This window comes from Opisthocomus hoazin, chromosome 10 (assembly GCF_030867145.1).
Source record: "Opisthocomus hoazin isolate bOpiHoa1 chromosome 10, bOpiHoa1.hap1, whole genome shotgun sequence".
NCBI lineage: Eukaryota > Metazoa > Chordata > Aves > Opisthocomiformes > Opisthocomidae > Opisthocomus > Opisthocomus hoazin.
The window spans coordinates 11,141,951-11,167,689 of record NC_134423.1 but is presented as its reverse complement, the minus strand read 5'-3'; the positions used below and the strand labels follow the sequence as shown (position 1 = coordinate 11,167,689).

Here is a 25,739-nt window from a genome sequence, read left to right as displayed (position 1 = left end):
TAATTTCAAGAAGTGAAGGAAAAAATGCTTTTACATGAAAGGTCCGTCTTCAGTTTTGAATGGATAATAAAAGTTTTTTAATGCTCTAGGCTCATCTTCTAAAGTACATTCTACCATAGAAATATGAATAATTAAAATCTTGATTTTGAGAAAATAATATTTGCGTATCCATTACTTTATAACCTGTTTCTTCACATATGAAGCACTTATAATAACTCCTATTAATGGTAACAGGTAAATACCTTCCTTATTTTGAATCTTCTCCTTATTTTGCAGTGGATCATCACTTGTGGTGTTACAACAGTATTTGTGCACAAACATTTGATCTCTTTATGATTAAGCATTAATGACCATTTGTGTTTCAAGCTTTCATTGGTTATAATGTTGAAAATTGACTTTTGCATTTGATATAACTCACAGTCTGCTTCAGCATCTGTTTTCCGTATCAAATATTGTCCTAGCTATGAGGAAAAAAAGTAAAATACTGAGGAGTTTTGTTGAAACATGTAATAAAATCATGAACGAATACTCCTGTGGTAACATGATTTAGAATTGAACCTTAAAAACGTCTTTAAAATTTGGCAAAGATATCCCTTAAGTGATGATATACAAGTAAGAAACTGTTATTCCTGACAGTGGTAATAAATATCAAAAACATTTTAAAATTATTTTCTGCAGTTACAGGATATTGTTTATTTTGAAACAGGTAAAAATGTTAATCCAAAAGATATATGTAGGTTTCAGAATAGTTACCTATTGATTTGCTAGAATATATTCCTCATGTACCTTACATTTATACAAAATATTCAGTTTGCTATTAATTTTTTTTTTATTAAAATGGTAAATGAATGACAGCAATTATTATGTGATATAAACTACTACAGGTATTTCTTTATAATCTTCCTCATGTTTGTTATTTTAATGCTGATAGGAGAGGGCAAGTAAAAACAAGTGTTTGGAAGTTCAAAAGATAAAGTTTAGATAAATAGCTAGAGTCAGATATTTTTCAAGTTGCCTTGGTCTTCAGAATTGGGTTAGAAAACCTATAAGAGTGCTTTTTCTTTCCAAATTTGGGGATTCAAGGCTGGAAAGAGTGCAAAAATAATAAGAATAACCAGTCTTATGGTATTCTGGCACTTCTGCTTCAGTTCTGGACAGAATCCAGAAATACAAAAGGGAATGAAAATGAAAACTACTAGAGAAAAAAAACCCTATAAACTTTTCAGATTCCAGGAAGGTAATTTTGGCTCAGTGTTTTTTGTGAAAGTCCAGTAGCCGGAAGGGTTTTCCGCTTACACAAACTGGTTAGTGTATACGTACTGAAAACATGGCAAGTTAAGCAGTGTCACACGCTGCGTGGAACGGACTGTACACTGGAGAGGTCAGGCCTTTACATGCCTGTTGCTAGACAGAAGGGTTTCGCTCCAGTGGTGCTTTGTGGTGGCACAGGACCCTTCAGTGTTTACAGAAAGCGGCAGAAAAGACTTGATATACTGGGTGATGATCCTGGCTGCTCCTGCCAGCAACTGGCTGGCTTCAGACCGGGGGATTTCAGAGCCTCCCTTCTCTGGCTGTTGCTGCTGGATATTAGGAGGAATCTTGTGCTTCGTGAGAGCCAGTGAGGAGCAATGTGCATGCAGGAGAACAGAGGATCTGCAGTTACGACTGCCCTACAGTGGGAAATGCCAGGCTGTGATTTTTCTTTTCAGCTTGAGCAGATACAGATGCTGTACTGCAGTATTGTCCTACCTATGCGATCTTGCCCAGGCAGAATTCATAAAAAGGCAAAGCTTACTTAAAAAGAAAGGGAAAGGAAAGAAGTAGTTGTATTATGTTCATTCCTAATTTCAGAATAAGGGAATTTAGTTAGGAAAATTCTGTTTGTCATGCTTTACGTCACAATTGAATAACGTTACTTTAAATATTTGCTGAGTAGTGAAGTGAATGGTAGTTTATATGTAATACAGAGAGCCAAAAGCTTCGTAGTCAAAGAGATTGAGTTGGAAAATAATTTTGCAGTTGTGTTCTGGTTTGATAAATACTTACACATCCAGTATTTAATCTGAAAGGTCAGATACGTGGATGTGGTTGCTGTAGTCGGGACATTAAATGGAGGGAGCTGGACAAGAGTATTGGTCATGTGAGTAGGTATTGTATGAAGGCGGTGTCAGTTACGAAATTTTTTCTCCAGCTGTTGTATTTTATAGAGATTACTGAGGTTCAGAATCCAGTTTATAGTACAGTTTTGCTCATCCAAAGTGAAGTGGACCACACTCAACTGTATAGCATTTCAGCATTTTGTAGTATTTGTTACACTTTTCATGGAAAAAAATTTGCAATTATGTGTGTTCTGGAGTCTGAAAAATTAAATTTATTTCAGAGAATATTGATAGGAATGCAGTAATCCTTGTAATATAAATGTCATAAGAAAAAGACACATAATTCAGTGTATAGAGAAAAACTTGGTTATAAGAAGGAATTAGTGAACTAAAATTATCAGCTTCATGATACGAAGTGGCTAATTTTTCTGTTTCAGGCAGTTGAACGGGACTAGGCAAGGACTAGCAACAATGTGACTTCATGGGTGACCTTATTAGTTGTAGCTGTAATGGTTTTGGCAACTCGGATTTCTCATGTAGGTTGTCAATGAGGCCCATCTGTTGCATTTGGAAAGTTTCAGGATTCTCGGTGACTGAATGTCAGAACAGTTGAGGACAGAGGGAAAAGAGAGGAAAAGCAAAGACATGTTTTGGGAATAATCTTCATTTCTATCTCGTCTGCTTTGTTGTGGCTGCAGTTTTACATGTGCATTTAATGTCAGTTCCTATCACCTTGCTTGTAAATGAAGTACAAAAACTTGTACAGGAATTTTATTTCAGTTGTTCTGAAAAGGTCTTCAGTGGTGTATAAAAATTATTAGAGGTCTATATGGCTTTATGTTTAAAGATCTCAAATGACAAGATGTGTCTATACAAAATGCCATTAAATGTCAGATTGTGTGTATTTACCAGGGTACTTTTACGTTTCATAAGCTTTTTCAACAAGAGACAGTCTCCCTCTGAGAAACAGGTACAGTAGGCTTTGTGGTTGTTAAAAACAACCTTTAGTTTTGGTGAATGCATGTAAATAACCCTGGAAAGAAACAGCAGGAGTATTTCCACTGTAATGCGTCACTGAGCCATCACCATCCAAGGATATATAGAGGAATATATGCTGATGAGCATGAAGAAACACATCAGCATTCAGTTCTTGTTTCCATATTTTGCAGCAGTGCGTCAGAGCGTAGTAGAGACCAGCAGTTCTTTGTGGTGCAGATTCTGCCATCTTCGTGAAAGGTGATAGCTTGTTTTGTGACATACTTGATCTCAGCTGTGCGACTTAAAAGATGAGTTATCAAGTATGAAAAATTATGGCAGAAATCTGATATGTGACAACTGTTGCAGCTGGTGCTATTTTAGTCCTGACAAAAGAAGTATTGTGTTAGTAATTTTGCTGATTTTGTCTGACAGAAGTCTTTTGTCATACATAAGTCTTTAAAACAAAGCTTTTGAGAAATTGCCTAGCTAAAATTGAAATCGCTAGCAAAGAAACTGAAACTGCAATGAACGTTTTTGTTAGGTGTGAATACAGATCTTTATAACAGAAGCTTTCATTAGAAAGGAGCCTTTAATGCCCAAAAGTCTCCAAAGCTCTGATGGTTTGTGAATATCTGAGGATTTGGGGTGGTTATCAGACAGACCCTGCTCAACACAGCACAGAATCAGGCCAATAATGCCCCTTCACACTGCCATAAAAACAGACCCCAGAATGCCTCTATGAACAGGGTAAATTAGTCTTAATAATTCTTACTGCAGTTAGCATTTATTTATATAAAAATTAAAAAAAATTGAAAAACTTTTCTGGAAGACTTGAATGGATTGCCTTTATTAGAAATTAAAACCCCTGAAATTCAATAATTTCATTATTGCTTAAATAAAAGCCTTCGGAAGATGAAATAAGGTTACTTTCTAGACACTGCACTGGCTTCACTCACTTCCATACCCTTACAGCAGTGACTCTTTCGGTCTCTTAACCTGTCCAGCCAATGGCTGTGCAAGTGAAATTACGGATTAATTTAATTATTTAAAGGAATCAGGTATACTGTTCTTCAGTGTGATTCATTGGATTTTAAAACCTTTGTGTTTTTCAGGTAGCTAGTAGGAGCTTAATAAAACATGGGAATAAATGTTGGGAATCAATGTTTTCACGCTGCCCTGAAGCAGAATGCAGCAGCAGCAGCTCCCTTCAGGTGTCGACTGTCCCACAGCACCAAGCTGTTAGCTACGCTGGTGTCACACCTGGATGGCGTCGGCCTGCCCGCCGTGATAATCCTGCGCTTTGATCTGTACCTTCACAGAGCAACTGGGCTGGGGGCACAAGGTGTTACTGCTCTAGTCTTACTTCAGCGAGCTGTGTGTGTGTAGTCTGATATTAATCCAAAGGGCCGCACATGAAAGCTGAGAACTCTGAGAAACGCCGTTCGCGAAGGTGCTGGGGTTGGCATGAACAAAGCAGTTTGGAACTGTCCTGTGCGCTACGGACAGCCCTCCGGGCTGGTGAGGGAGTGTGCTGGGTGGACCCCCAGTGTTCAGCTCGAGCCATCTGCTAAGCCAGAGGTGAGGTTGGGAAGAGGAGACGAGTGTCTGCTGAGGAGGTGGCTGAAGTCTGGTGCCGTGTTTGCCGTCGTGCGGCAGGAGGGCCACAGGCTGGCTGCACCTGTGTGGAGGTGTTCTGCCCCTTTTGTAAGGCTGTGGCTGTTTCAAAGTGCGGTGTGAGCTGCTTTTTGCCCTGCTGTCACTTTGAAGGCCATAGTGAATAGTTTGAAGATCTGATGAGCCAAAAAAGCCCAGTTTCATGGTTGAACAAAGGTGTAGAACTATAGTAATCGTCCTTGTTAGTTCTGTGTATTACAAGTGCTTCATCTCACTCGTAACGCGTGAGGTAAACTAATGGTCAATTATAATACTAAGGTGTGCTAGTTCAGTTTGGAAAGCAGGGATGTATGTATGAAATCCCACTGAAATAATGAATATCTTTTCTTAATATCTGAGCATCCACAAATTGCACAGGTGAAGTACCCCAAAGCTTGGTATCAAAGCAGGAATAGTGTTGTAGTCAGTTCTGAGGAAGCCCGTCCGTTTCTTGCTATTGAAAAACCTGAAACCGTCAGCTTGCTGCGAAGTTTGAGCCTTGTGACCAGGGAAAAGCTGTTGTTAAGTAGGTATTCAGGGATACATCTCTCCAAGAAGACAAATATGAACTGGGGTTTCATAACCAGCGCTGGGGTGGTTTATGCTCTGTGCTACTACAGATTGGTTAAGAATGACCTCCTTAAAAACTGGGGTATTGTGCTAGTCTGGTGCTACTGAAGCAGGCTCAGAGGAGACAGTCTTCTCCCATACCTTATAGAGGTTTTCCTTTAAGCCCTTCTTGCTGAAATTAAATGGATAATATTAAGCGGGAGGGAGGAAATGCTTGCAAAAGCTGCTAGAGTTAGATGCGTGGGGATGTAGCAATATCCATGGTTTGAACAACTTGTACAGTACATTGGGGAAAAGACGCTGGGGTGTACTGGGAGTTATGCAGGGTAGGCAGCACAGCAAAGTTAGTCTGTGTTACTTTTAGGATTTTCGTAGATTATTATGCTTGTTTTCTTATGTCTGATGTTAATTCAGCATTCATTTTGCATTCGTGTGATTTAAGATACGTATCTCAATTACTGTTTTGACCAAATATGTATTGCTAAGTTATATCATGCTGCAGTGCTGTACAAAATCTAAAAGGTCTTTTTCCAGGAAATTTCACAGAGATTTATTTTGTTTTCAACAGGCATAATATTTTCCTGAATCAGTGAAGGAAAATATAGGTTGTTGTATGGAAAATATTGTCTATACATTTTTTGACACTTCACCCTTTAGTTTGAATTTGAAGGATACTTACCAAAAAGGAAGAAATAACCACATCTGATTGTGGCACTAATCATTTTCAAGGATAAATTATCTTTAAAGCAATGGTGACCTATACTTTGTAATGTGTTCAGTGTTCTGTAAGAAAACAAATAGAAGATAAGGCTCAGTAGATAAAAAATGGGGTAAATATATTCTAACAACTGGTGTTAAACTGGTTGTTTATTGTTATTTGTGAAAATGCACAATTGGCTGTTGTAGCCCAGTAGTACAAGCAGCCACGATCCAATATGGAGATACGATGTGCACTTGTTGCATCGAGGTATTTGTAGGAGACATTTCGACAGTGCCAACACATCCGTGAGTCTTCTGTTAGCATAGAAGGACGCTGCAGTATCATGCAGAATATCAGGTTGCGCACATTTTTGAACTGAAAGAGACTAGTTGAGGCCGTTGTGCTTTGAGTGGGTCAGAAGGTTCTTGCGCAGACAAAACTCTGAAGTACCTGGATAGTTCAGAAGAGGGTAGATTCAGTAATGCACATTGAAATTGAAAAGTAAGTTTAGAAGGGGCACTCGAGTAGAAATCCTTGGTTGTTGAAATCTCACTTGCTGCGTAGAGTACTTCAAGTAAATTTTCAGCTTGAGACAGCTGAGGAAAAATAAGGTAATCAACAGTTTAGCAACTGTGAGTTTGGGGGGGTGTTTGGGGTTTTTGGGAGGTTGTTTGCACTTGTACTTTCTGGATAGTCTGCTGGTCATTGGAATCGATAGAAGCCGCTACATGTCCACTCATGGATAGCATAGGTCAATCAAAATTGAGAACATCTTTAGGGGAATAGCTTGGTTGGGTATTCATTTCTAAAGGATAAATATTTATTTTAAATGTAGATCTAGAATTGTATTTGGAGTAGTCTATGCTTTCCCTGAAAGTACCTCTGAGGAAACAGGGACTTTTTGTAACATTTTCAAAAAATCTTGAAACAAAGCATTTATTTAAAATCACATGTTAGAATCACATTCCCTTTTCTTGCATGCCATTATGTAAAATCTGTTCTATTTCATAATTACAGCATTTCTTCAGTGGGCAACTGAGATTTTACCAATATTTTACTTAAATGCGAATTTGTTAATGTGAGAGGAGAAGTAATATTTGCATCAATAAATGGTAAAATCATAAGTAGTGAATAGTTTCAATGTAAGCTATCAAAAGTTAAGACAAGTTTAGGTTTTTCGTGAAGAGTTAAAATCATAAACCAGAATTAGTGAATTTAATATAATGAGTTCCGTTGATAGGGCAGGACTTTGGTTTCGTGTAGCTGTAAAAGGGAACTTGGAGAAGAGAGACGATGGCAACTTGGAGTTCATACTCATTAAGTAACAGTGTCTGAAGATGAAGGACAACATCTATTCTCCTTTACTTCTCTCAGTAGTTATCCTTCCTTATGACAAAATACACTGATGTGTTCTCTCCAGTGTGAAATAATCTCTTTACCAAAATTTATTTTGAAATTTTTCTTCATTTTCTTAACCAATGTTTACCACTGTTGTTTCCTGGGAAGATCATCACATGCTGTAAAATTGAGTATTATTTCAATATTTCCTGCAGGAGCACCTGTCATTAAAAAAGTACATTGTGGATATTGTGATTGAGAGTTCTGTTCCTGTGGAACCATTAAAAGATGGAGAGGAGAAACAAAAAGCTAAAAAGAAAACCAAAAAGCTAAAGGCACGGATGAACTCCAGGTAGTACAAATTTCGTTTAAATTTTTTTTCTTGAAGTTTTGTTCTGAACTTTACCTTTTGTCCTTTAGTGTGAGTGCAGTAGAAGGCTGAAAAAAATTTAGAATTATTTGCTTTGAGAGTGTCTTGAAAATAATACTGATGAGCCTAATTTATGGCCACTTTCTCTGATTGAGAAAGAAAACTGAATATCGATCTGGAGCCCTTGGTTTCACCTGTTAAGAGCTTTTCTCATAATTGGATGCTAGTGCCCTGCCAAAACTGCAGCCTCTTCTAGCATACAATAGCATGTTTAAATTTGTGTAAACCATGCCTATTTTTCTTTCTAGCTATTGATTTTTAAATGAAGTATCAAAGAAAATCAATAGTAATCAACAAATAGAAGACAGCCTGCTGTAGTGTCAAATCCCATGACTAAATTTAATCATTTTTTGTTGCCTGTCACAACAACAAGAAAGTTAAAAATATCTTAAAATGGAAAGTGAGTTGTCAGACCTGCAATTTGTTACTAGTCTAAAAAGTGACATCTGCAAACCGGTGTGATATGCAGAACATCATTATATCATGATCTGGCAGTGTCAGTCTGTATAGCTGAGTAGTCCCCAGCTGAGGTTAAGACTTAACTGAATGTTATATTTTTGTGTTTATCTCTAAAAATACTTCTCAGAAGGTAAGAATCGTTAAGTATTTTCTCTGCTTTGTTTTTAAGCAAGAAGAGTTACAAATAAGAGGAAAAACACCTGAATGGATTTTTAGAGCTACAGTAAAAACGAGATGTTTTATTAACTCACGATAGTGCTGATAATGGCACATTAGTCTTCAAAACCACAATACTTTTACAATGTACTCCTGTTTCTGCTTGTTTTCCTTGTTGGATGAGCAACTCCACCATCTGAATACCCTGTTAGAACACACTGTTGAAATTGGAGAACTTATTCTGCCAGGTTTCTGATTGCTCCAGATGCAGAGTTACTTGTGTTACCTGTTGACTTAATGCAGTTACCGGGTCCATCTTTTATTCTTTCTCAAGAGCTGCTTCAGTTGAATTTAGCCAAAGATTTGTCAGGCCTAGGAATACAAGCTCAAATAAGAATTTGTCATTGGCGCGGATGGTTGAATTGCAGAACATTTTGGATTCCTATGTGTCAGACTGCTGGGTGAGTCAGCATATTCATCATCAAAAATTATAATTAAAACAGTAATAAAGGGGCATTATTTTACAAGGTGATATACTACTGAAAATGACAGTGAAAGTTTCAAAATCTAAGAGGATTTATATTGGCAAGACATGAAATTCACGTTCATTAAGCTTGTTTTTAGTTTTAAAGGATGACTAAACTTTTCAGTGGGGTTACTCTCCTCGAAAGATAACTGAGAGTTAAACTGAGGATTTCACCAGGAGTTTTCTAATGTTGAAACGACTTACTAATAAAAATGTCCAGTAGCAATGTGAAGCAAAGGAATGTTTACATGGAATTGGAAACAAAAAATTGATGAGGAAAAAAAGATCCAATTGGGAAATTAATTTTAGCCATGCAAGTCTTGCTAGTCTTCTACAGTTACTATAACTGACATTTGAGAAATAATAATAGGCATAGTAATAACAAATACTGCCTGGATGTTCCTGCATGTCAGCTGATTACTGGTGAGGTGGGGAGATTTTCTGTGTTCAGAAAAAGGAAGAGGATTATCTGATGTTATGTGGCTAAAGGAGTAACCTCAGAACTACAATGTGAAGTACTAAATTAAATAGTTTAGGTAATGTCTACTATGTTTCTGCCCAACAATATGGACAGTACTACCACCAGATGGCTGGAAGTTTACTGCTCAAAGTCAACTCAAAATTGAAGTGGAATATATAGTTAGAGTATTTAGTTTTTCGAGGATAGTTTGGAGGTGAAGAGCATTTGACGTTGATAACTGACATAGTTTCACAGGTGTCAGCAAATTATCTACAAACCATGTCTTAGTACATATTTGCAACTATTTCTCTTCTCTAGAAAAAGAAATAGTTATAACAAACCCCCTTACATGTCAAGGCTTGAAATGATACATTCATTTCAGTTTCTAGGAAGCTGTGGTATTTTAATCTTGAAAAAAAAAAGAGTAACTGCATTCAAATAGGTTCCTGTTGCTCTCCTGAGTTTCTAGATCTTAAATCACGATTACAATGTCAAAGCAATGAAGGGCAAAGGTGAATGAGGGGACAAATTGTGATCAATGGGTTATTAGATATGTTGCGAAGTTTTGTTAGTCTTATTAATAATATTTATAACCCTAAGCCATTAAACTGGTGCTCTAGTAACAGCTGATATATAGCTGAGTAAATTATCTCAGGTTAGCATGTGTGTGCTGCTGTTGGAAGAATCCTTTGGTACCTGCGTGGCAAAAGGAGGCTTCGTGAAAGCTACCCTCACGCGACAGAGGTGTATTCACCAGTAGGAAGGGTGCACAGCGCCGGTGTTCTTCACAAGGGATTTAAAGCACTCTGGTCGTGTTCATTTAGTAACCGATATTTGAGGAGATTATTCATGTTTGACTGACTTGTCTGTACAAAACTCAAAGCTGAAATGTGTTGTTTCTGGCTAAGAGGCAGGAAGGAAGGCAAAAGGTTAATAAAGGAATCTCACCTTCATGTTTAATACTAAATTCAGTTGTGATTAATAGCTTTATTAACGATCCACAAATCAGAGCTAGTGGTAAAGTAACAATACTCGCGTGTAGCGTAAGTTGTATAGGTTAAGCAAGCCAAGGGAGGATTGGAGTAGCTTTGGAAAACTTGATCCACTTGGGTGAACAGAAAATATAAAGAAATATTTAGTATGTGTATCTGAGAGAAATAACAGGAATTAAATCTTTATTAAATTTTTTTTAGTAGTGTAGCAATGAAACACATTTCCCATTGGAAGCCATTGTCAAAGTGTTAGATTTGAAAAAAAAACAATTGGACATTTGTAAAGTTGGCAAGAATGTCAATTGGCAGCAGTTAATGTTCAGAATACTTTGAAAATTAGTAGGAAACACCATTTTTATGAGTGAAAGTTGCCCTGCGGCAGATTTTTCTTCTCCTGTCCTGAGGGGCTTTTGGCACTTTCCTCTGGGGCTTGTTACGGAGGCTCGTGGTAGCGACAGCGGGATTGCGTACCTAATCTCAGATTTAGTCCAGCGTGCCAGTGAAGTTTCCTTCAGGTGTGTCTACAGGTTTTTCTGAAGAATATTCCAAGCTGGGCATGATGTTGTCCCTTGTTCATCTAAGAATACAACCCCCTAGGAGGCTTGAGCAGCGCATCTCCCTGAAGTCCCTAGAGATCCCTGTTGCATTTGTGAAGTGTTTGTTTCAGAATAAAAATCCAACAAGCAATTTGAATGGATCAAGTGTTTTTAACAGCTAAATGCTTTTACTGCCTGTTGGATGTTTCTTCATCTCAGGGCTCTGTCTCTGAGAATTGATTTTTTTCTGCGTCGCCATAGTGTCTGAGCTAGTTTTGCTTTGTGTGTGTATGTTGTTGTATGGATCACCACTGAATCCTGTTCTGGTTGATGAGCTGCTGGTGGGTTTCGCCTGTTGGCACAGGCTGGCTGGAGTCAAAACAAGCAGGGGCAGAAGTCTCGTCTACCTCCTCCTACTTTTTGGCGTATGACCAGTGTAAATAATACTTTTAAGGGACTAAAGAGGTTTGTGTTTCTATTTCCAACAGTAAAACAGTAGCTGGTGGAGGTGTTTACTTCTCTGCTGCGTGCCTAACAAGGTCCATGAAGTTACAATACAGTCACTAGTTACATTAAAAAATACTCCTGTAAATATAGCATTATTTATGTTAATTATAATCTCTGTGATGTGGTGATCTTCTGATCTGCACTACATGTCTAATTACTCAGATTTTCATGAGAGTAATGTGATGATTTTATAGTAAGCAGTAGGTTACTGCAGTTGTATATATCACTGGTACCATTTCCTAGCCTTTGGAAAGTCAAATACACCACTTGTGTACTGATGTTATTCTAAAGTAGTAAATTAATCGTACACTGTTAATGGCCAATAGTTAAGCATCAGTATGGATTATGACAAGGCAGAACTGACAGAAACGCCGTGTGTTGCTATGAAATAGAAAACCTCCAAAGATTAGAATTATTTCGCTGGTATTGCATACTATACAGTGAAGACAGTAGTCAATAATTATGAATATTTTCTCCTCCAGGGCCAAGGAATATGAGAGTTTGATGGAAGCAAAAAATGCTGTCTCTGATTCCCCATTTAAAACCAAGTAAGCATTTACCTTTACATATTTTAGACATGAACTTTTTTTTCCCTGTCTGTAGCAGAAGTGCTTCTGAACTTTCCGGTGGAGCAGGTGTGGTAGTGTTCCCTCTTGATATAGGGTGTATTGCGAGCTTGAATTACAGATCAGTTCCTGATACAAAAGGTCAGACCTTATAAGAGCAATTTTTTTTAAGGCACAGTACATCTTAAGCCACATAAAATGCAATAGTAAAGAGAACGTGTGCTCATCCTTTGCTTACCTGGAAACAAGAAGGTTCCACCTTTGTACTTCAAGACTGATGGTGAAAATTCAGCACTGGAACTCTGGGACTGAAAATCTTATGTTTGGCCTCTGTTTGGTCAGAAACAAAGGTTCATATGGTAAAAGCACAGACATTTTAATGCACAGATGTCTTAGTCTGGCATTGAGTTTTTTAAAGAATCGACCTTTTTATCGTGTGGGATAAGGCACAGATGAAAACAGTTGGGCGGTGAGATTAAAGCGTGACCTATTATCACTCCTGTCCTGCTCCTTAAACTGAAAATTGCTCAGCTTTTGCTTGCTGATTCCATTGAAACTGGTTGGCAAAAGATGCAGAATATTTGGATTTCCAAAAAGCTTTTGATAAGGTCTATCACCAAAGATTTTAAAAGAAACTATATAGCTGTAGTGTAAGTGGAAATCATTTAAAAAAATGAAAAGAAGTGGAGTATTGATGATGATGCAAAGATATTTAGGATAGTAGAGACAAGAGCTGATCCTGGATGATAATTTTGAAGAGACTGAGTGACTCGGTAATAAAATGGCAGGTGAAATCCACTGTATATTAAGTGCTACACAATGGAGGGGAAAGGCAGAACTCGATTATATCTTCACATACAAAGAATGGGCTTTGCACTTGCAGAAATGGTAGGTAGTTCCAAGCAAATACCAGCTCAGTATTCTTAGCAGTTAAAGGAAATCCTCTGTTAAAATTATTTAGGAAGGAGCAAAAACAGAACAGAGAATGTCATTATGTACAAATGCCTGGGTCGTCTGTATCTTTTGAATACTATGTGCCGTTCTGGTTCTTCGTCTCAGAACGGATGTGCTAATAATGGAAAAGGCGCGTGTTGATTGTTTGCTGTCCTTTGTGGTACCAGAAGGAGGGAGCACAGAATGAAGGTGGAGCCAGGTTCAAAAGAAGCCCAAGACAGTGATTCTCAATGCAGTGTGCAAGTAGAAGTGTGGAACTCGTTGACAAAAATCATGCAGGTGCTGCATTACTGCAGTTCTGGGAAAATACATCCAGCCCAAGGGATTCCAAAGCTGAAAATGGTGACAAGAAACTGATCAGTAGAGGGCTATGTATGCTTGTCCTGTTCCCGCGACATCCATTTGCAGTGCGTTGTTAAACAGAATAGTGGGCAAATGGCGTGCCTGTCTAATAGCTGCGCTCAAAGAAGTCTGTGGCAGGTTAGTCAAGAGGCTGTTGTGTCTCAACAGTTGGATTTAAATACCTTCATCCTAAAATCACGACTGCTTTCCAGGTTGGGGATATTTGTCTTCAGACTGAGGTGATAAACTGTATCAGATCCTGTATGTTTTGTGGTTGCTTCTGTCACTCCTAAATTGCTGATCTACTTGCAAGTAGCATTTTTTTATCAGTCACTGTTAGTAGAGATGTTCAGATCCTTTCTGCTAGGCTTCCTTGGCTGGAGACACAACTAGCCTGTAAGCTTTGTCTTTCACATAGTCTTTTCAGTAGTTTGAAAACCTGCTGCTGAATCTCAGTTTCTATTTTAAAATAATTTAAAAATCCATCAGTGGGGCTGACCATAAGAAAATGGAACATCTCCAGCAGATGGCACACCGGCATAAACACATGGTGGGAGAAGGGGCTGCCGGGGACTGCGCTGCTTAACAATCAGCACTTCAGTTTCCAAGATTAGTTTCATGGCAGATTAAGACTTTTAGGTTTGTAGCTTCTGTGTTTTGCTTTCCTTTGCTACCAGAAAATAAAGAACTAGGGTCTAGTTGTCACAAAGTAGAAATGTGAGCGTTTGAGTGACTCTGAAAACGCTGATAAACTGTAGTGCTTCCACTTTAGTTTCTTTCTGACTTCTGGTTGTCAGTGATGTAATTTGGTCATTCGTGTCTCAATTGCAGTGCAAGAGAAACTAAAACTGGTTTGTTTGGTTTTTTAATCTCTTGACTGATCCTGAATTTACCATTTTAATTTCTCTTTACTTAGTGAAATGGTGGTGTGCTTTCAGGCAGAATCCTCTGTTCCATCTGCTGTCTTACTCCTCCTTGATTGCCTCAGTTGGGCTGTATGCTGCTAGATGTGAACTGGTACGATGGCCACTGTGGAGCTCACTTTCATCACAGATCTTCTGGGAGATTTCTTTGGCAGTCTTCCTGTAGAAATCTAGTGATCTGGCAGATGCTTACATCTAAATTATTAGAACACAGTTTCAGATATTGTAGGTATTGTTATTTCGAAAATTACACAACTTTTTAGCTACCATGAGGGCTCAGATGTTTCCAAGCTGCTTTGAGATCAAGGGTTTGGCAATGGGAGTTCCAGTCTGAACCAACATTTTAAGAAGAAAGAGAGGACTGTCCAGAAGTCAGCCAGAAGCCTGGTTTATTTCTAGGCAAATTTGTTTACTTTACACAATACATAATACAAAATGGAAGAAGGGTAGAGAAGGGCAAGGATGGGAGGGCAAGAAATTTCATGAGGCAAGAGTTTTAGCCCAGACCATATCTGTTTACATGGAGAAACTTATTTTTAATACAGGAGATATTAATAGGAAAAAACCTTTTTAACAGTACAGGATCCTGCCTATCAAAGAACAGTAGAAAGAAGAATTAGCGGAAAGAAGCAAACGGTAGTAGATCTCCACTGAAACGTTACTGCACTGGGAAGCTATGATTATAGTTAACTGTTGCCTTTTTAGCCAGAACGCAGCATACTGTACTGTGAGCTAATATTAACTGCTACTGTACCTGGCTGAGAGAGAGCAAACCCTTGCCAATGCCAGGAGTTGTAGCAGCTACCCGACACGTGCTCTCAGGAGAGCTGCAAAGTTACTGCGAAGAGTCACGTCACAGGATGAAGTCGATAAAACCCGAGAGTCCTGAGTGTGTTCTTTGTATCAAAACAAATGCCAATACTTTTTGTTTATTCCAAAAGAAGGTTTGAGGTGTTCAGATTGGAGTGCAAGTATATGAATGAACAGAAAGTACTTTTTAACTTAGTGGGCTGTGGAACTTAAAAATGAAAAAGTTTTGGGGTTTTTTTTAATTCCATTTAAAATGTGGCACAATTGCTAGATTTGCTTGTTAACAGAAGCAAACGTGTTTTAGAAAGAAATCAGTAACTATGACTTTCTCTTACTCTGCCTTGCTTATGCCACGCTTTGTTGCTCCCTCCTTTCCCTCCAAACTGACTGTGTCTTCGCAAACAACTAAAACCATTTATGGAATGCAATTTCTTATCTAATTTTAGTTCTTAGTCATGTTGTCAGTTGTTGCAGAAGAAAGACAGAACCCAGAATTAGTCTTTGGCAAGTAAAAAGCCTTTTTAGATCACCTTGAAGATTAAGCCACCTTAACATTATGAGGCCACTGATTTCCTGCTGCAGCTGGTAGGTTGTTTCAGTGGTTTGTGTCAGTTTATGGTTTGCAGATTGATAAAACCTTTTGGACTTAGGAAGCACTGATCCAAGTGCTTTCTAAGCTTTGCATTGGTAACACACTAATACCAATAAGCAGACAGGGTTTATCCTGCTTTGATGGACATGGTATGTATACCTTTTTCAGTGTGAGTACTGAGGCTGATTCCCGGGTAGGATTGTGAACGGCTCCAGGGGCTCAAAGTAGCTCTTTTTTAGCAACAAGAGTTTTAGAAGATGTCTGGAATGGATTTTTTTTTTTTTTTTCTTTTTAATATCCGTTAAAAAGATTGTGTCTGTTCACGTGGGTGGGGAAATAATTCCAGATACTACCTGATCCAGTAGGTATTTTGCTCTCTGAACTATTCCGTGTGGCAAGAGGGACTATGAAGGAAAAGGGCTGCGGATGTTCTCCCCGTGGAGCAGGCAGTCTGTTGCTCCCTGGCCTCTCTCCGCTGCGCGTTGTCTGGTTGGTCACTGGTGGCACGTAGGGCATTTTGTATTTTGTATTCTCAGAGAACTGGTCTGAATGTAATATTTGGTGTCCAGTCTGTCAAAAGGTCTATCGGTGATGGCTCTTGCTGTTTGCAGCATTCTCTGGTGTCCATCAGAGCATGTTTTTACAAGAGAAGGAGAACATTTTCACAATGCTGGTGTGTTATTTACATCTATTTCGTATCTTCTAATCCAAAGGCTTGTATTTCAGTGTAAAGCAATCTGCAGGTAGCAAAGTGTCACCATCATCCTTTAATACAAGCAGGGAGAGTAAGGTAATGAAAGATTGCCATGTGCCTAAAGGGCGTTAGCAGGATTGCGGGGAGCAAAATGTAACCCCCTAGTCTAATACTTTAGCCAGTCTCTCCTCGTGCAAGAAGGAATTGGGTATTTCACTTTTTTTTTTACTTACCTTTTCTGTGTAAAGGAACACTTCAGATAGTATGGAAGAGGGAACCACCGTTATCCTGAAAAAGGGCTGCAGCACAAAATGAGGAGAGTTAGGAAATGAAAAATTGTTTCCTGTAAGAGTCTTCTGGAAGAAAGATGGGAATGTAATGTGAAGTTTGTTCTTGCAAGTCCCAAGGCTAAATGCCTCTAACAATACACTTGTGTCTTATTTTCCTTATAGTGTATCAGTGCATTCGCAAGATAAGCTTACCTTGTAGGTTTTCTTGGTGTAGTAAGCTATGTGAACTATAGAAGAGCCAAAGTGTAAATAAAACAAAACTCACCTAAAGTTTCTAAAATGATAAATACCTGCTTTATGATTGGGTGGACAGTAGATTTCATCTTCAGGGAATTGCTAGAGCATTCTTACAGGAATTCAAAGAAATAAATTCAGAAAGTAATCTTTGTAGGAATTTTTCAGCATTTTTCAGATAGCTTCCATTTCAAAAACTGAAGAAGGTGTGTGGAGCTGCACATTTAGATGTTTAATGTCTAGCAGTGTCAACATGTAGAGTGGTATATTCCACTCAGCGAGCAGATTATGCCAGATGTGCCACCATGTATATGAATTGTGTTGCAGGGGTCAAGCTGCAGGCAGTACAGGATAGTGCAGGGGCCGTACGTTGCTCCAAGGATACAGCGCAACTCCCTGTTTTGGGTCGGGCAGGAACTGCCGCAGACTTTCCCAGTTCTCTGCAGGCAGAGGCTGCATCGGGAAGAATTGGGGCTGTGTGTCTGGCTGGCATCAGGCCGCCCTGGCAGGAGCGCACGGGAGGAGTAACCGCTCCTTCCGTACAGGAACTGCACAGGAGCCAGCACTCTGCCCAGCCCTGCGAAGCCTTCCTTGCGTACATTCGGTGTACAGCCAAGAAATCATGGATTTCGGTGTGGAAGAGCTGAAATACATGGATGTTACTGTTTCAAGGCTTTTTTTCTAGAGATGAAATGTGGCCTATAAATATTAACAGAGATCTTTTTCCTTTAGCCTATAAAATATATGCAACTTGCTAAAAATACTTAGCCCACACTAAAAAGAAACCCTTAATTCATATAATACTTTGGTTTAATTTTGTTTATGTATTTGCTCTATAAACCTTCAGTATCAGTATCCCTCATTTTCCCATTTGCAGAGCAAAAAGATCAGATAATGTATTTATATTTGCTGAACATACTATTTATTAAAGTTTACGTAATGGTAATGTTTCAAGACCAATCAGCGCCTTATGTCCTCTCTGATATTTCTTCTGCATGCTGAATTATCTGTTTGTGGACAATACTAAAATCTTAATTAGTGAGATGTAAATAATTTTAGGAAAAAAGACATTAACTTTAACTTTCCCTTTTATTTAGCCCAGTAAATTTTCAGTTATTCATCATGCCCTGTATGGCATGGTAAGCATTGGAGGAATGCAAATTGCAAGGCAGAAGGAATGTTAAATAATTGTCTTGAAATATTTGGATTGGAACTCAACAGTATTTCCACGTGGTCAGTGGATCAGGTCTTGATACCATGCCCTATTAATCTACAGTGCCTACAAAGAGTGTGCAAGGAGTACAATATGTACAGAGTTCTCTCTGTCCAAATGCCTTCATAGCAATGGTAAATTCTATATCCAAGCACGAGTCGTCTTGCATAGATTTCTAGTCCTGTGAAACAGTCCTAAAATTGTTCTTATGTCTCTGACACTGCCAAGAAGTCAGTGTAAAGGATATTAAATTCAAATAACTTCTCCAAGGTCACTTGGTGGGAGGAGGAAGTTTTTTATTTCCCTTGTCTTCCCCATGTGATCACACTGCATACATTACCTTTTTTTTGGCAGATGACCAACATACAGTAGGATATGAGGATGCAAGAGGTAATTCTTTACTGTGGCAGAACTGAAAATTTATTCTTCATGTTTCTTACTGTACAATGCTGAACACACACTTAGAAAGTCTGAATTTTGGTAAAAGTGTCCAGGAAGATTTTGAGAAGAAATGGAGAGCTGGAAGCTTTTCCTTGAGAGTTAACGTGTTGTACAGCTTTTTTTTTTTTTTTAAATGGGGACAGAAACTGAACGTAACATTTAACTTGCGTAGCGTCTTTATAGCTTGAAGAGAAAGAAAGGGAATTTTGTCAACAGAAGTAACAATGCAGTATGATTATTTTCTGTATGAGTCCTTGAGTAGTGTTTTGACAAACCTCCCATGTTTTGTATGCTGATGCCTAATGTAGATGAGGCACATCCCTTTCTTTAGCCTCTGCGGTTAATCCTGGTTGAATTCCATCCCTCCAATGTTAACTGAAGCAAATGGAAACCCCTCTTGCTGTCCTCAAATGAAGTTCAATATAGTGTGGTGGGTTTTTTTGGTGATTTATATATGCTTTAATCATGGAATTTGGGTAGGTGTTTTGAAGAGACAAAGTCTTTATTTTTACTTAATGTGCTAGGATATTGTCAAGGCAATAGCCGTACTAAATCCCATTCTGTGAGAATACCTGGAACACTCTGCTTCTAGATCATATTCCAGGGCTGCAGCACTTTGACTTTTCATTGGTGTTGCAATCCACTCCTTATAGTGGTCATCTGATTTACTGTCAAAGTCCTGCAGTTATTTGTGTTTTGGCTTTTCATTTTCTTTCCCATTTTAGCTCGTGGCTTACTGAGTTAGACAGAGGTTTCCTCCAACCTCACTTTCCACAGAGGAAATAGCAGTACAGAAAATCTCATCAGGACATAATCTCCCTTTATTTTTCTCATCATAGAAAAATCCTGGCTGAAGACTAGTGGATCAGCTGACCAGATGATAAGAAGTCTAAGACTCAAAATTCTACAAACCATTTTTGTTTGTACTGTAAAAAAGTATATGTGTTTTCAGCGTCTGTTGAAAGCTTTTAACAAAGCGCTTATTTTTTTCAAAGAAAGGGTACAGAGTACCTGTTTCCTGTTGATTAAGTGGAAACTCTCTATTCTTTCCCCAAATAAATATTCTGATTTTTTTTTTTTTTTTGATACATGTGACTCTTGTGGTACATTCCCCAGCCATTCCGTCTCATTTCTTGCCTCCCATTAATGTAATTTTCTCTTTGCCGTTACTCTGTGGTCACTTTGTGAATGCTTTCTGCCCCCTTATCCTCATTGTCTCCCATTTTATGATAAGCATTGACCCTTCCGCTCTCTTTTCCTTCCTGTAGAGCTATGTTTGCTTCTAGTCACAAGGGTATTTCTCCCTCTCATCTTGCTTGGTTATCAGCTTCGTCCCCCTTTCAGTACAAACTGCTTAATAGATGAAACCAAAGGCCCGCCAGCCACTGAGCCTGTCACTGGCAGCAAGCAGCCAGCAGCAGATGCTAAGGCCATGGTTGACACATACGTGGCAAGTGCTGAATGATGCCTCCTCCCCACTTCTCTGTCTCCAGTTCAGGGACTCTTGTGTCACCTGCCTTAAGACATCTACAGGTGTAGAAGTCTACATCTGAGCTAGTTACTGACTTCACATTCAAGGCAAGGAAGGATAAACTATGAGTGTGTTTGGACTGCTTTATTTTAGACCGTAGGATGAGAGGAGTGGTGCCGTGGAACTGCGTATTTCTCCTTGCTGCCTAGCAGGAGAGCACAGCTGAATAGCCCAGTCATAGATGTGTAAAATTGAAATGAATCCTAACCCAAGTCTGTCTACATCTCTCCCACCTCTGCAGTTTGGCTTCATTACTGACCCTCATTAATAGAATGCCCTTTCTCAGGTAGTCTGCAAAGTCACTGCTTTTCACTTACTCAGATAACCTTAAAGAGCTAGTTCTTTTACAATGCCTATAAGAAATTAGCAAAGTAGTCTGCTGTTCTGTTTCCCTTACTCATCTCAAGAGCGAGCTACTCGGAGTAGTGGGCGGGAAGGATTGAATGACGGAAGAAAAGAAGGATGAAACCACCTTGAAAATGAAGATGACAAAAATTAGCAGGATAAACTGTGGCGGGAGAATGGGAAAATTCACTCTATGGAACAGCAACAGAAACAAACATGGAGCTAATGAAGAAGCACCTTTGTGGCTGTACTGTTCGCACTATTTCTGTGCCATTTCCCTGACAGAGTAACTAGTGCGGTGTCGCAGGCACTCCGAGCTGACTCCATCTCCTTGCTTTGTTGCCTAATTTACATGCTGTTCAGTATAGGTGATAATAATCTTTTACACAGATTTTCATGATTGCTTTATTGAAATTTAGTTAGTAGAGTTTTATTCCAAAGATGAAAATCTGTGTGGTCAGGTGAGTCTGCTTTAACTGCTCTTTGTTTTCTGTTTAATGTTGAAGGTTACAGCGATTAGCGAAAGACCTTTTGAAGCACCTCCAAATGCAGGATAGCTGTTCCTTGGGGAACAAGGTTTCTGCTCTGGACAGGACGTTAGGAGAGATTTCTCGTATTCTGGAAAAAGAGGTATTGTGCCTGTTACTATTTAACTTATGGTTAACCTGTAAACTGTGGTGCCCTCTGATATCGTCAGTTTGGATTTGAGAATGTTTAAAACGTATTGCTGAATTCATGACCTCTGTGTAACAAGCAGTGTCGGCTATTAATTGCAGTTTTCTGTGGTGATTGCAGCAGTGGATACTTCTATGTAGACATCAGATTTTACAGAGACAGTTCTGCAGAAGTGCTGAAAACACACTTGGCTGATGCTAGATCAGCTGGAGGATGACAAGCTGTACTTCCAGTCTGTTTTCGTTAGGATTGTTTCTAACCTGGGCCGTTTCAGTCGTCTAGTTTATAGTGCGTACCCACAAACAGCTTCTGCAATAAGGGGCCAAAACAGTTAGCAGAGAGCAGAGGAAAGAATTGGAGCCAGCTTTGCTGTCACAGCTGCCATATTGCGCTGCTGTGGCTGAGTTTTGAGGGAACGCGGATCTGTTCGGTTTTCTCAGAGTACAACAAGGCCTGTGCTTTTTGGGTAGGTCGTTGATGGAGGGTGAAGGTATGATGTGCATACATATGCGATAGTTCTGAATTTTTTTAGAGTGCTCTCTTTTGTAAGGCATGTTTTGTTTTATGGTAAATGTTGGGATTTTTTAATTGATAGCATAGCGTTTGCATCTCTTTTACTGTTTCATTGTGGTCAGTCTGCTGCCACAGTGCTTTGTTTCTTGTGTGTGTTTGCTCCATTAGGACCATGGTATTTGAGTTTTCAGCTGGAGCATTATGTTCTGTGCTCGCTCTATTACAAAATACTTCACTTTCATATCTGTAATCAAGAAATCAAGAAAATTAGTTCTCAGAGAAACCAAATTAATGAAATTTGAGGAAGGAGTTGCATCACTGTGGTTCAGAGTTGGTGTCTGTGAAGATGAGAGCTTTGCTTGATGGTTTTCAGAGCTTAGTCGATGTGGAACACAACTGCTGATAGAATATACTTTTAAATACTGAACACTGCCTGGGGTACATAGGGTTCTGCCGTGCATTCTGCTAGTTACTTTGAGCTGCTGATTGAGCTTAATCACGCTTGCAAAAGAGTTGTGGCCTTTTCAACTTTTTCAGTGTTTGTGTTAACAAGTGAATTTTTCAATAACTATTTATTTCAAAATATAGAAATCACATTGTTGCATGACGCCTATAAAAAGATGTATCTGTCTTGAAAGTTCTCTAAATAATTATTGGAAACTGTTATTGGAAAGTGGTGGTGTATCCAGCCTCTCATCAGTAGATGTCTTCTGAGATTTTTTTTAAATGAGACATGAATTGCAACTAAATGTTAATCATTAATTGCTCGTAATATTCTGCTGCTTGTTGAGTCTGCAGTGGGGAACTGAAAGATAAACTTGACAGTATTAATAAGCATGCATTGTTTTGTTGTTGAGTAGGGGTTTCTACCCCCCAAAACATGACTTTGAACTCTGCCACTGGAGAAGTATTACTATATCTGAGTGTCCTAATCAATAAGGTCAGGAAAGATTGATTTCAATAGCTGTCACTGTGTTTACGGCAGAGATCGTACATAGTCATTTATAGAAGTGTATAGTAATTCTCTTGTTAACTTTCAAGTCAAGAAATCAGCAGACACATCTTACATGTCGATGGGCGGTGAAAAGAATCTTGATGGTGTCAGTCATCGACTGAGAGGAGGAGACTGACACTGTTAATTGAATTTCCCTGGAGAGCAGAAAAATACACCATAATGTGGGGGGGGGAAATGAGGGAGTGGGAACCACACAAGCTGTCAGTGTGTGTGAGCTGATAACATTGATTTACCCTTGCTAATGGCCTGGGTTGAATAAAGAATTGCCCTGAGGGAGGACAGAGTTCACTACAATAGATCCTTGCCCCTTACTAGAAATTCTTCAGGCTCAGAAGAAGTCTTGCAAAGGTACTAGAAAATAAAATTGAACCAAAGAACCCTCTTTCCAGCCATACAGTGAAACATCGGCTTTTTCTTTTGTTAATAGTTTACACTGACTGAGAATTGTGTTTGTACAGTTTCACCAGGGAAATAAAGATTTGTTTTTACAAACCAGGAGATAAAATGCTGAGCTGCTGTTGGTTAAAGTAAATAAGAAAAATAAATACCACAAAATTTCTCAACAGAAGGAAGGGTTATTCAGTTCATTAGAAATTCTGTGACTGTACTCATACAGCATTAAAGGATGGGGGTATATTCTTCATGCACACTTGAATCACAAAAAAGCTCCATATGAAAGACTGGCAGCCCTGTCTCACTGGGTTTTGCCTTCAGGTAGAGTCGAATCAGACTAACAATTCCTTTTTGGACTTAGTCTTCATCTGTTGTCTTTCATAGTAAGTGATAAGACTTTTTCTCACTTCTGAGCTTCTTCTATGATGTGAGAACATTCTAGGATGCGGCATGCCTGCATGATTATTGTGGTCAAACTTTCTTTTGTTTTTCATGCAGGTCTGCTGGACGTAAGCAGATTCTGCACTTGGGGCCGAGTGGTTTCACTGATGTAGCAAGAAGATTTTGTTAAACGTGAACTGAAAGGTTTTTATATTGACATATCCTCCAGATACTCAGATTTGAGAAGTCTGTCTCTCAGGCAAAGATACATCTTAACCACTGTGTGCTTTTTAATTCATGTCTGTGTTTATTGTAGCACCTTACCTGCTGCTCATTAACACAGAATTCATAGGCTGCTGCCGGTTCCTGTGCAACGCAGCAAGATCTGCAGCTTTCACTTTGAATCCAGTGCATGATTTGAGTGCTAATAAGTGAAAGAGGAGTTGCTTTGCTTTGCTTCAGGTGGTTGTTAGATATCCAGAGACTTTTTGGTATCTCCACACTGGCTTGCTTGCGTGAAGCTCTACAACTGCTAGAAGTATTGCACTCTATGCCAGAAAAGTATTTGCAAGTAAGCGAGTTGAAGTGCGGATTTTGAGAGTCTGACAAGGAGTATGGCCGTTAATTGCTTACAGCCTGTGGTTCACATTTATTTTAATTAAATAAATGCAAAAGGTGCTATGAAGACATAAACCACAGTGTCATTCTGGTTTTAAATAGATTTGGACCCTCAGGTCATGTGTCCTTGCTCCTGCTGGTGACAGGGAGCAGGAGGTACGAAGCCGGATGGTGCTGTGTACGCCTGGTACGCTGTCCCTAAGATGCGTCTGCAGCGGGTGCTGCTGGGGTGCTGGTTTGGGTGTGGTCTAGGTTATTGGAAGGCAGTCCCTGGGCTTTGCATGTAGTCTGTCATCCTTTCTGGCAGAAATCCTGGAAGGAAGTTGTGTTCACTTTCGCCTCTGCTTTGTTTAAAAGTATATTAAAAAACCAAACACACAGACACAAGAGCAAAATGCATGCAAATATTACCAAAAGCCCTGGCCTGATGTTGGCAGATTGTCGTATGGGACTCCTCAAGCTCTTAATAAGATCTGATAATGCTTAGTTTAAGATCTCCTGTGAATGGGTCTTTGATGCTGGAAGAAAAACTCCTCTGCCCTCTTAAAGAAGGCAGAGCTGATGTTTGAAACTGCAGGGCTTAACCAGTTTTTCTGCCACAGTTCTTTTGATTTTAGACACGTTCATTCTGTGATGGGGCTGATTTTACACATCCGTTAGCAAGGGCAGCAGTGTGTTTCGGATGTGCAAGGGATCCCGGATTAACTGCTGAAGTTTAACTCGAGCGCTCATGCAGAAACATCCTGTGAGAGGGCACACATTCAGAAACGAGCAGGTTTAAAGCTGTGTATCCTATCAGTGTGACTGCAGGTACCGTTTTAAGTTACTTATGCTTACATCATTTATTTCCCTCAATGTACAGAGGTGAGATTTACTGATTAAAAAACCAAAGCCATTTTCTACTGCATAGACATTAGCTGTTACACTGATTGAAGTACACGCTTTTCTCAGGCTGTGAACCTGACCTGGGTCAGAGGCTGCTGCCCCTCAGATGGTCAGCCTTAGACCTCCTGACAGAACATCGCTTCCCTGAAGTGCTTCCTAAAATTTGTTTCTGGGGCTTTTTTGAGGGTCTGGGTTTTAGAAGTCCTGCTTTTAAATGTTTATTCTAGGTGATTTCAATAGGTCTGGGCTAGGCAGAGGTGGCTATCGGTGTTACTCTGAGGAACGTGGCAGGATGCTGCCTTCAGTGAGGACGGTGACAAGCAGCTGAGGGCAGTGGCCTTTTCACCTCGCTCAGCTGCAGCTAAAGCACTGCAGTTAAATCACTTTAGTTAAATCTGTACAATACTCACATCTGACATCCAGACAGGCCCTTAACATGTCTCCCATCCTTCTAACTGGGGGTGTGACACAGAGGTTCAATGTGATTGTGAGGGAACCTCATGGTTTTTGGAATCCAAGTGCAACAGTCCATCTGCTTAACCAGAATTACTTTTACACGATGTTTCTCATCAGACCACTCATTTGAAAAAGGTCTTCATCACAACACAGGTTGTAAGATTCCTTTAACTAAGTGATTTGCTAGAGAAGATCTTTGAGATGCACTCCTGAGGCGAGGGTTACAGCCACAGGGGAAGGATGGAAGTTCGAGAATGTCCCAAGCAAGCAGATATCACAGGTGAATTTCACACGTCCCTGGCACGGCACAAAGCACTAACAAACAAGATTTCCCTGGTTCTGATGTTCATAAAACTGACTATGAGTTTTACAGTTTTCAGGGTAGCTCAAAGTATCCCTCTCTAGGTGCTGTAAAAATCTCGGTAAATAATAGTGAGCACAAACTAAGTTGTGGAAGTAAAATG

The 25,739-nt window shown here is 39.3% G+C and overlaps 1 protein-coding gene across 2 annotated transcripts in view; it reads left to right on the top strand.

Annotated features, from left to right (window-relative positions):
- Positions 1 to 25,739, top strand: part of SCAPER (S-phase cyclin A associated protein in the ER) — a 175,535-nt gene that overhangs the window by 78,867 nt on the left and 70,929 nt on the right. For both annotated transcript variants that reach the window (XM_075431781.1, XM_075431780.1), the window contains exons 21-23: positions 7,554 to 7,690; positions 11,887 to 11,952; positions 20,846 to 20,969. In XM_075431781.1, the coding sequence (XP_075287896.1) occupies positions 7,554 to 7,690; positions 11,887 to 11,952; positions 20,846 to 20,969 (327 nt within the window). The remainder of the gene's footprint in view (positions 1 to 7,553; positions 7,691 to 11,886; positions 11,953 to 20,845; positions 20,970 to 25,739) is intronic.